Consider the following 12,193-nt stretch of genomic DNA (forward strand, 5'->3'; position numbering starts at 1 on the left):
TGCTTTACCATAATTCAGCCCTAATTATGATATAAAAGCATCAAGTTCTATAATATCTTTGGTTCTTCTGCTCAATCATGGGTTATTGCAGGAGTTATAACAGTAATGTATTTCCTTGCATGGAGTGTGAAATTATTCCAACTTGCATAATTTAGTGTTTCTAATTGTTGGTGGGACAAAGAACCTTATATAAGGTGTAACCCTTTGCTTTGTGCAGTTTTTATACTTTGCCATATTTATATTTCATAAAATTATCTTTTAAGAAGCCTTTTTTCGAATAGTTAATGAAAACATTAGCTGTAAGTTCTGATCTAAAACTATCCTTCACTGTCGTGCTGTTCCCCATCCTCACTCCACTTAAGACTCAGTGCGAATCATCTGTTGGTTGATGCAATCAGTCTCACACAGCCATCTTGGCCATTACCCCGCCCAACGGCGCTCCGGCCTCCAGCAGCTGCATTACACCACGCTCTCTGACTTTCTAATTAGCTTATCTGGGAAAAAAGGATGCTGGGCAATTCTTGCTCTGCTCTAGCAGTCTAACATCAAGCAGGGCTGCAGGGAGGGTGGCTGGCACCTAGTGTCACCAAGGGGGGGTGTTGTCTCTGACAGATGAACACGACGAAATATGGTTTTCTCTTTTCTCACCATGTTATAAATTCTATCCCATTTTCCTCACCTTCTTTGTATCTCGTATTTTTTGCATGAAGACATTTACGACAAATTGAGGGTGGTAATCTATGTTATCAACAATAGGAAATGTTCTATATACAGATAAATGAGCTTTCAAACACAATCAGTATTCAAAGTCCCTGACAAATATTTAATACAAAAATTATTTAAAAACCCTCAAACCCCCTCACTTGTTTCATATGCAAATAAACATGGAAGCTCATTCACCTTCATTAGGCTTTAAAAGACACTAAACTACTATAACAGACTGTTATGCAGCACGGAGAGAAGGAGAAATGCACTAATGTTAACAAGCGGTCAAGATTAGAGGATGACCACTGACTGAATGATAAAAATAATGCTGTACAATCTGTGTATCTATCACACTGACTCATGTTATAAAATAGGGTTATCCTGATTGTGCTGAAATAATACAAACAACAGATTCATGCGAGTATACGTCCAAGTTTCTTAGGTTGGTGCTTACATATAATAGAAACTGCCATTAACATCAGACTGCACTAATTTTAAGTAGAAACAATGTATTAAATATCAAGTGAAATAGATCATTAAATTGATCATTAACAATGTTACTTAAAATAGATAATTTTCTTACAGTGTTCCTACACACTTTTTAATACCAAATTTAAAACTTTTCTCTGACATTTTTAAGACTTGAAGAGAAAAAAAATTAATACCATGTTTTGCACAGGAAACGGTCAAAATAAAAGATGTGAGATTCACTGAAACATGAGCTGAAACCACACCCCCTCATGAGAAAGATGATCCTCTCAAATTAAAAAAACTGCTTCTGGTCAGAGTGCAGCTGCCTGGCAGAAACACAAAAGTTTGGATTAAATTTTCTCTTTTCTGGCACAAATCTCTCTGTTATGATGCTTTTGATGACCTGTAGGCCAATGTGGCTGATAGATCTGGGAAATTTAACTCACACTGAACAAAAACACAACATGTAGCTGGCTGTTAACATTCAATGAAGTCAGTGGCGTCAGCTAACAACAGACTGTACTGAGATTAACAGCTCAGTAATTTTATATCATTTCAGCACCCTTATTGTTTTGTGTTCGATGGATGATAAAGGATTAAGCACCTTGGTCCACACGTGATGTTTCATCTCAAGATGACTGCTCCTTGACTTTGCCAGGGATGGGGGAGGGACACACCTTTTACCATTGCCTTAGACTGATATCAAATAGAGAGGGGTACTCCTAACTAAGAATATGCACATTACTGCCATCTACTGATCTGCAGTTGTAAGCAGAGGTGATTTGCAATTTTAACTCATTGGAATTAGATTGTGTTAACACAAATAGTCTAGTAAATTTTAAGTTGTTGCATGTTACGTTAAAGCTACATGATTTGAAAGTGTTCAACCATAAAAACTTGATTTTATATAATAGAAGCTACATGTTAGACTTAGGTTCATGCAACAGACACCCATGTTTTTTTGAGTGCATGTAACCTGTAGCTGTGTTTAAATGCCACATGATATGACAAATCCTAGCCTCTGTCTGCTCTGATATCTCCTGGCTGGAGGACTCATGGAGTGAGGGATGGAAGCAAAAAGGGGTCATGAAAAAAATAGAGACGATAGATCCCTCCACCTGTAGCAGTAAATGTCCTGCAGGACTGTAATCTGCCGCTTGTCTCTCACTGAGATGCCCAGCTTAGCTGAGACCAGCCGGGTCCCGCAGCCTCCAGCGAACTGAACGATACCGGGGCCCTGGGACATGAGACACCTGCACAGGGAGATAAAGGCTTTGACTCCCGGGCTAATACTGACGATTCTTTTGATAAATACAGACGTGGGGTGGTGGGTGGTGGGCAGTGAGGGAGCAATCTCTCCCTCATTCTCTCCACTAAAAAATGGCTTATAAGATTTACTTGATTAAATCCTTGTAACAATTTGCATACACTATAATTTTACTTCTCTATTATCATGTACATGTTACTTGTAAGAATCAAGTAAAATATACTTAACGGCAAACTTAAAGTTACAGAATAAATTAAGTAAAATTTACTAACTCAAATATAACTCATTATTTTATTTATTTTATCTAGTTAAGTAAAATCAGTTTTTTTTTTCAGAGAAAGGAACATTAGTTTTACCAAAATTTCAAGTACATTTTATCTATCTTCCGTATTTAACATTATGAAATTATTTAGTATTTTTTAATTATTCTTGTTGTTTGACATTATTAATTACTCAGTTATATGAAGTAAAATAACCCTGCATAATCATGCATGTTGTTAATTCAATTTTGTTAAAGTTACACGATTTATAAAAACCATTTAAAAGAATTTTAGTACAAACTGCACTACTGCAAAAATACAGTAAAGCCTTTTTTATTTTTTAAAAATCATACTCCATGAATGGCATATCACAACAGATCGCACTGTAAAGTTTGGAGACAGCTATCTAACACAGCAATAACTACCACATTTGCACAACAAACCCTGAAACATTTCACAACAATTAACTAGGGATGCACAATAGTATAAGAAAGTTATTGGTATTGCTTTAAATAAAGTATCAAATATTGGCCAACATAGTGATCAACATACCAAACAAAGGAGTAATGCAATGTCCCTGGGGTGAGGACAATGTTTAAAAGCAATTTGCAAAATACAAATAAATAATTTTGCTAAGTAAACTCACACTCTAAACCAGTGCAAAGCAAGTGCACAATTAAAACCTTAATACCTTAAAACAAGCATTAACATACGTTAAAATGTATTAACATGATACAAAAGTTGAGATAAAACACTGTGAATATAATCCTTTCTTGGATGCTTTATCTTTACAAACAATCTCAGAAAAAAATATTGCACTACCTACAGCACAGCTGGACTCAGGGGCATGATGCTAATCTCCAGCAGCAACATCTATCACTTAATCCCCACTACTCTGTTATTTGTCAGAATTTGTACATTCTTCAGGAGCCAACTGTTTAAAATTTTACAGCTACCAATTTTCCCACATAAGGCACATATTTTTGCATTCATTCAGACGAATTGAAGTATATTACAAACAACCACACATTTTAAATTCCAACAGTCTTTTCATTGTTCAGAGCTGAAGTGGGCACTGCCAGTCAGAGCATAAAGCACCATGTGGCTGTATGTTCATGGAGGGTCAAATTAGCTGGTGATGTAGTTCCAGGCTGTCCAAATAATTTTTAGTTGAAGAGGTTGCGTTAGCAGCCAAGGTCCTGTCATTTAAGACAGTAATTTTAGCATTAGTTTGCACCTTTGGGGACAGTTCAATTCCATCTAGTTGGAGAAGAAGTTTTTTAAACACTTTAAAAGTGTATCAAAGTGTTGGTGGGTAGGCAGTGTTTAGGGCATGTATCAGCTCCATGAGAGGCACACAAGTTTAGTAGTTTTTTGGCATCTATACAGTGTCTCCCTGCCTTCAAGAAGACTGGACACATCCACTGGTTCCTCTTCATCTACATCATGGACAACTAAGATCTTCAGGGTCTTCACAGAGACATCTCTGCGGCTGTCCTTCTGCAACATCAACAAAGGAAGAAAACAGCACAAATTAAGAAAACTCTGTTCAGAAGCAAACTTAAATAACTGTCAGTCACTAACAAAAAACTAAGCCATGTGTGGTAAACAAACATTTCTTTTGTTAGTACAACATAGATTTAAAATACTACATATAAATAGGATTACGATGGTTCAATTTAAAGTGTAAATATACACATTAAACCCAGGGAATTTATCCATGCAAGGCTATTGTTTAAATAGCCTTAAATATTTTTGCTGTCCAAATGAAGAGTACAGCTTTGTGCTTCATGTCAATTCTCTAGTTTTGTGAAGAGATTAGTGTTGTCATACACAGACAATACCAGAGTTGTGTAAGGTATCAAAAAGTCATACTTTAACCTTGAAAAAAGATATTTTATCTTTTTTTTGCATGACCATCTCATTACATAAAGAGCCTACTTTTTCTGCCAGTCGATAGCGTTGAGTTCAGTCTGCCTTGCTTCCTAGACTTCAGTTGTCCAATCTGTGAGGGAGGAAGGACACCCTGTGAAGAAAAAAAGACACATTTATAAAAGTGAAACCATGACCTTAAACATTAAGCCATTATTGTCTTAGAAAATTATGCATTTAATAACACGAAAACTTTGTAATGCAGACAAAAGTATTTACATGCATGAATCAGACTACCGTCATAGCTTTGGACCAACAACTACTCCTTCAAAACCCTCAGTTAATACTCAAGCAGCTCACCTGTATCCGTAAAACTGACATCACCTGGGCTGCTCTCTGTTGATAAAGATTAAGCATTTTTTAAGCATAAAACATAAATACTATTATAAAAAAGGCTTTGTGTCTGGGCAGGCATTTGGGCCCCTCAGCAGAGAACGTGTCAGCTGTAAGCCATGTCTCTGAATTTTTACATGTCAACTTGATTTTCATTTTGAATTAAATCTAAAATAAATTTGAAACTGCTAAGGGGAGTTTGGTTATACTTTTGTCTTTGACTGATCTACATATATAGGAGGTTGAAATGTATAATGCCTACAAAGGCATCAACACAGATAGCATTTTTTACATAGACGCACTTCTCACAACAGGTGAAAGAAAAGACTGAAGTAGATAGATGAGCCTCCAAAGCTTTATCTATACATTAGTCTAAAGAATACATAGTTCATCTATTTCTCAGACACCTCTGCATCATTTTCTACACAGACTGAGTGTGAAATGATCTGTAGATAGTCACCTTACACTACTGGCTGTTTTAGTCTTTTTATTACAGAATCTATATCTGTATAATATGTCATAAACATGAGAACCAAAATTTAGACTATTTTTCCTCCACATATTAGTCTCATAATTCTGTCTAAACTTTATAAGAATCTCTATACACATGAAATGAAAAATTCAGTTGTAGCAGTATGTCTCCAGCCACACTGATCTCACCATCTACATCAGTGGAAACAATTGAATTAGGCTGGCAACCAGCCTGTGCCTTTAATGACGAAAATTAACTTATATAAGAAACATTTTTAATTAATTCAGCATACTAACAGTGATGAGAAAACTACAAGATAAATGCTATAAAGCTTGTTAACTGAATTAAATTTGAGGAACAATTTGTTCACACAAAATGCCTTTGTCAGCATACTTTATTGTTACGTGTTGGTTGTAGGTTGTCATACAACCTACACGTGAGTTTATTCTGCCTTTGTCACAAAGGTTTAGGTGCTTAAAACCTCACGATACTGCAGCAAAATCATCCTGTTAACCTAAACTCCTCAAGACAAACTTCTTAAACATGCTCTTAATGGGCTGACAAGCTTATCTAAATTTAGTACTACTAAACACAATAAAATACAGAACCATTTAGTCATTTTGTGGGCAAAAAATACAGACATTACAACCATGCTTAAACTTTTTTCTTTGTTTTACACCATCTAACTTCAATGACTGGTGCACTTACTCTAGCCTGTTTCAGACTACCGTTTGTCCTATCAGAAAATTCAATGGTTTACTCATAAGTGTTAAAGAGGTGGAATTAATAACGTTAGAGCATATGTCTGCAAACTTGGATGTGATAGTTATAAAAACTTGGTCAAAAAATAGTTTAACTGCAGTCTGAATCATACATTTTGCAATGGAGTTCATGGTCTGATACTCTACTAAAATGGTATTTACATAGTGAAGCAAGCAATATCTGAATCAGATAAGTAGTATAAAGCTCAAAATCAAGCTGCACACTGACCTTAATTTCTAAAACAAAAAATCTGAACTTACTGTGAAAGGAAAGGTAGTCCAGAACCGAATACCGCTGCTTTGTTGAACAGTGAGGAAAGTTGGCTGATGCAATCCAGCAAAACCAGACATGGTCTGATTCAACTGAGCATGTACGTTTTCAACCTGTATAACTTTATTTGGTTAACATTTACTTGTTTTTCTTTTTAGTTTAAGAGTTACTAGCTCTAAACATTTACAAAGAATGAGAAAAATGGAAGTAAGATTTACTTTTTGTAAACAGTTAATCAATTATATGATTTAAAGGTGTATATTTACTTGAAAATTGGTTTTCATCAAATCTTAAGTTTACATAGTACAAATTATGACAATAACCTTAGTAAATAATACAAGTGCCAAAAGTTTTTCAGTGCTGTCTACATGCCTTGATAATCTCTCTCTCTTCCCCCACCTTCTGCCTGTTCCTCCCTCTCTGTCTATACCTTCTTTATCCTATCCTGCGTAAGTTTGGATCAAACAGGCAAAGCTTGCCAAGCACTAGTTTTTTTTATTTATTCCATATCTGTAACTGTCAAAAAGAAGATTGCTACTTTAGGAGCTGTCTGTGGATTTTTTTGTGCCCATGGAAAGTCAAATAGAGGAGGTTGTGTTAAAAGCATCTTGACCACTTCGTGAGGACACAAACAGTGTCAGCTGTGGTCTTAGAAGACCCAGACAGTTTGAAAATGATCATACAAGTGCATGAGACTTGATGCCTCTTGGATGGCACAGCACAGAGAGGAGCAGGTAAAACAGTTTTAGCCTGGGGAGGTAATTGGAGTAAGGGCTCAGAAATGTTCCCTCCTGCTGTGGCTGTCACTTAAACACCTATTTATGAGAGCTTACTGAGACATAAACAAGACCACGGTTGCATGATTAAAATTTGAGGGAAAGCTTTGGGGCCTAAATGACCCAATAAGGTAGCAGCTCAGATTAAGACCTCAGAAATTCAAGATAATTTCAAATGAGAAGTTCAGACCATTCGAAAAACTTGCCATGTGCAGGAAAAAATTGCCTTATCAGACACCTGGATTGAATACACAATTCTGATTGGTCAATATCAGCATTCTGAGAAATGCTATTTCTTTAAAACAGGTATTTGCTTTCATGACCAAACCCTGATAAACTAACTTGTGTCATATTCTGCAAAAGGATATAAAAACATGCTGTTACACTCAACACTAGGAAAAAAGAGGAAGTGCAACAGAGAAAAAGTAAACATCTCAAAACTTGTTTTTTTTATATAACTCAAATAATGTTTTTATGTAAACTTGTTAGATGAACGTGGCATTAAAGAAAAGGAATGGTGGTTAAGTCGCGCCCCACATAAGCTGTCTGCTTTGGTTCAGTTCAGTTTTTCACAGTTTGGGTCAGTATTCCCTGATCTTGCTTTCCACAGCCCATGTCCTTCAAGCCTCGCTCGTTGCAATGGGAAATCCAACTCTTATTAGAGGTCCAGGTCATTTGACTCAGCTCAGTAATAAGAGTTGGTCTTGTGGCTCCCAAATACCTCCTTACTGTATTTGGTAACAGTTTGGCTTTTTAAATATGCATTAAATAATGACAAAATTGAAGAAGGAAAATTTACTCTTAAGCAAAATTTACTTGGTTAAAACTTTAACACTAGTTCAATTAAAAGCGTGTTTATGACAAAACAAGGGAGAAAAGCTCAGCCTCTTAGCTCAGTTTAATTCTCCTTAAAAGGAACCCTGCATGATCAGACAAGTTCATCTTGTTGGATAGAGACTTGTATCTCTCATGTATAGTGCTTAACAAATTTATTAGACCACCTGTCATAAAAACTAGAAAACATAAATATTTTAGAAATCTTTCAAAAACTTGTTTAGAACTAAAAACTAAAACCAAAAATGTTTTCCCATTTTGAACAGGAATGAGGAATTTCAAACTGAATTCACCTTTTAAACCCAAATTTGAGCCGCCTCCCTGGGCTTCTCTGAGAAGTCAGAAATTAATCAAGCATAACATTCAACCACTAAAACTAATTTCTCTGTTCAGGAATGCAAGTAAATAACTATAATTTGACATAGTAATCAAGAAATAATAATGTGCTTTACTATTTTTCAGTGTTTTGTAAATCAGTAAATTTGAAAATTCACAGATATCAATAATAATTCTATTTTAGCATTAAAAATATCATTTGGGTTAAAGAGCCTCTACATATTGGTGTATTAACCATTACAGAAACATAAAAAATGGTTTTGGTAATTACCAATGCTGTAAATTTAGGGCAGCTGTGGCATAAACCTTGCTTTGGGTGGTGGTCTAATAAATTTGTTAAGCATGGTATATTGAACTAAAAAATTCACAACATATCTGCATTTTGAGGAATTTGAGTTTAGAAACTGAGGCCATGGTCCTCAGTCAGAAAAGGGTGGAATGCCCTCTCCAGGTTGGGAATGAGATCATGCCCCAAGTGGAGGAGTTCAAGTATCTCGGGGTTTTGTTCATAAGTGAGGGAAGAATGGAATGAGAGATTTACAGGTGGATCGGTGCAGCGTCGGCAGTGATGCGGTCTCTGCATCAGTCTATCATGGTGAAGAAAGAGCTGAGTCAAAAGGTGAAGCTCTTGATTTACCGGTCGATCTATGTTCTTACCCTCACCTATGGTCATGAGCTGTGGGTCATGACCGAAAGAACAAGATCACGGATACAGGCAGCTGAAATGAGTTCCCTCCGCAAGGCATCCCTTAGAGACAGGGTGAGAAGCTGGGTCATCCGGGAGAGACTCGGAGTAGAGCCGCTGCTCCTCCGCGCTAAGAGGAGCCAGATGAGGTGGCTCAGGCATCTGGTCTGGACGCCTCCTGGACGCCTCCCGGACGCCTCCCTGGTGAGGTGTTCCAGGCAGGTCCCACTGTGAGGAGGCCCCAGGGAAGACCCAGGACACGCTGGAAAGACTATGTTGCTCAGCTGGCCTGGGAACACCTTGGGATCCCCTGGAAAGAGTTGGACGAAGTGGCCGGGGAGAGGGAAGTCTGAGCTTCCGTGCTTAGGCCGCTGACCCTGCGACATGACCTCGGATAAGCAGAAGAAGATGGATGGATGGATGCAGTTTATAAACTCACCAGGAGGCCACCATGTTTTGGTCCGCACTGGTAGTGTGACGTCACTTAGCTGCAGCTCTCCTGGCAGTTCCTATGCAGTTACTGCTGTTTCATACTGGTAGCCATTGTTAGGGCTTCATCTCAAAGACACTGCATGTCTCACACACACAAAATTTTAAGATATGAGGTCCCTTCTATTTTTTCCTTTCACCACAAGCAGTTATCAGTCAAACTAAACAGGAAAATGATAAATACAGAGCCATATTTACTTTGTTGTATGGCCTTTTTATCTTGTAAATATGTGCATCCACTACAGTAGAATATGTTTGAAATCTGTTTCTTCATGAACCACATGAAGACCATGAGCTAAAATGCATCTGTTTAATAAAGGTGATCCCCAAACTTCTACAATTTATGAAGCTTTCTGTTTCCATATGGTTCAAAATGTTGCAGGTAAAGACAAACACGGTACGAAAATACTTCTGGTTTATGTTTTTCAAAGTAAAAGCCCACTTTAGCATTTCCTTGGAGAAACTTCCTTTGTCTGTACATGCTTTTATTTTGAAAAGCTACTGGCACGCCTCCAATATACACTGAATCAGTCTCTTGTAGGGAGGTTTATTGAGCTAAAACTTAGGAGGAATGACAGAGCTTTGACAGCAGGGAGACAAAGCCAACACGCAGCAAACTCATGTCTGGTATGAAAGCTGTTATTTTCATACATAACAGCTAAGAGATCTGATTTTAAGAGATGTCTGCAGACAGCTGTCATGGTAGTAGATTTAATCAAAGAGTCTCAGAAAGACTAGAACACATTTAGGGTAGACGTTGTAACCAAATTCCTGATTTCTTTCGTTCAAGTTGTTTAACATGCAATGAAGTATAATCCAGCCATTGATCAATTATTTTCCTTTTCATGACAAGCGCCAGAGGTTTCATTGTATTATAACGAAGAAGAAGAAGACAGTAGTGGCCATAATTGCTCAAATGCAGCATCTTCTCAACAGCAACAGCAAAGAAACTCTCAAAGCAAAGTTGCAAGTGCACCACACAGAGTCTAAACAGAGAGAGTGAAGCAGCCAGGCTGAGCTGCATCATGTTGCACAGCGCTGTATCATCAACAGCAGTTCATCTTTTCTTTCTATGGTGTCGTTCCCATTGTCTCTTCCCATTAGCCCGCGACCGCTGTGCTACGGTATGGTCGGGACGGGCGCTATGCTAGCAGACGCAGACAGCTCAGGGTGGCAGATGCCTGGCTTTGTCTGCCGATGCCCTCCATCAACTGATGACAGATGTCAGGGCTCCTTTTGGACGGCAACACTTCATCACATTACCGTGTTCTGCCTCCTCGCCCCACTGGATACAGCAGCCAGCTTGGCAGACACCGCACCCAACCCCATCGCACTAGCCCCATTCCCTTCTGCCACACCTATTCTCTCACACACCAACACACACACCTCTGCATCCATCAGTCAAGCGTTATTACATCAGACAGCCGTCATACTGGCAACCAATGGATCACATGCTAATGCACCCAGACGCATCCACTCTGGAAATCTAATGTATCAGTCTTTAGAGTGTGTGTGTGTTTGTGTGGGGGAGTGTGGGAGGTGTTGTGGAATGGCAATGTCTTTGTTGGGCAGGGAAGAAAAGTTTTTCAAAGTTAAAGAAAGATTTGGGTGGATATGTTAATGCTGGCTCATATGTTGAAAATTAGATGGTACTATTCAATCAAAACATCCCCCTTTCAACTGATGCTTTTAAAATTATTGCTATAAATTACTGGGCACTTACCATTTTGGCCTGCTGGTAGACTTGACGACAGGAGACATGCCATCTCTGTACAGGCTCTTGGTCTTGGAGAAGTTGACCACATTGAAAATGACTCTCTGAAAGTAAAAACACAGACGACACATTAGAGCAACTAAAACTAAAGCCTAGAGGAGCTGATGAGTAGACCAAGCTAAGGTCAGAGATATACAGTAACTGCTGTTTCAACTTGTGTTTGTGAATGTGTCAGGCTGCTTCATATCATATTCTTAATAATATAATTGACAGATGTTACTGAAAGACACCTCTTGAGGGTACACTAGAGAGCTCAGGCAATAAAAAAACTATCTTATATTCAGGTGGCCTAAACAAGTAGTCTGCTTTACATCTCTTCAACATTTCCCTACAACTATGGAAGTTACAGACCTGGTGTTTTGGTTTCATGAATGGCTGTGTTAACTGATTACTTCTGGCCAACTGCATTCGTAGAAGTTGTCGTTGTAGCAGCTTTTGAAAAACAGTGTAGGGGTTTCTAAAATTTTCAGTCCATGGCCTCCAAAATAACACTGCCAAAGTTATGAGGACCACATCTACCTTTTGAGGTGGTTCAACAATCCAACAGACTCATTGACAGGCCTTTCCAAGCGCTGCCATAAGAACAAGAAAAAAAAGAGCATAACAACCTAAATGAAAGGTGAATTCAGTTTGAAATTCCTCATTCCTGTTCAAAATGGGAAAAAGTTTTTATTTTTAGTTTTAGTTTTAATTTTTTTTTTTTAAAGATTTCTCAAATATTTATGTTTTCTAGTTTTTATGACAGGAGGTCTAATAAATTTGTTAAGCACTGTATATGTCTGGCCAATAAGGGGCAATGCTTGAATACATAGGTCAGTGGCACACAG

General features: G+C 37.8%; 1 protein-coding gene across 1 annotated transcript in view; it reads right to left on the bottom strand.

Moving 5' to 3' along the window:
• agbl4 (AGBL carboxypeptidase 4) overlaps window positions 1–12,193 on the bottom strand; it is a 488,448-nt gene that overhangs the window by 275,562 nt on the left and 200,693 nt on the right. Inside the window, exon 4 of the mRNA XM_041791008.1 lies at window positions 11,316–11,410. Coding sequence (XP_041646942.1) covers window positions 11,316–11,410 — 95 coding nt within the window. The remainder of the gene's footprint in view (window positions 1–11,315; window positions 11,411–12,193) is intronic.

The sequence above is a fragment of the Cheilinus undulatus genome, linkage group 7, assembly GCF_018320785.1.
Source record: "Cheilinus undulatus linkage group 7, ASM1832078v1, whole genome shotgun sequence".
NCBI classification, from domain to species: Eukaryota; Metazoa; Chordata; class Actinopteri; order Labriformes; family Labridae; genus Cheilinus; species Cheilinus undulatus.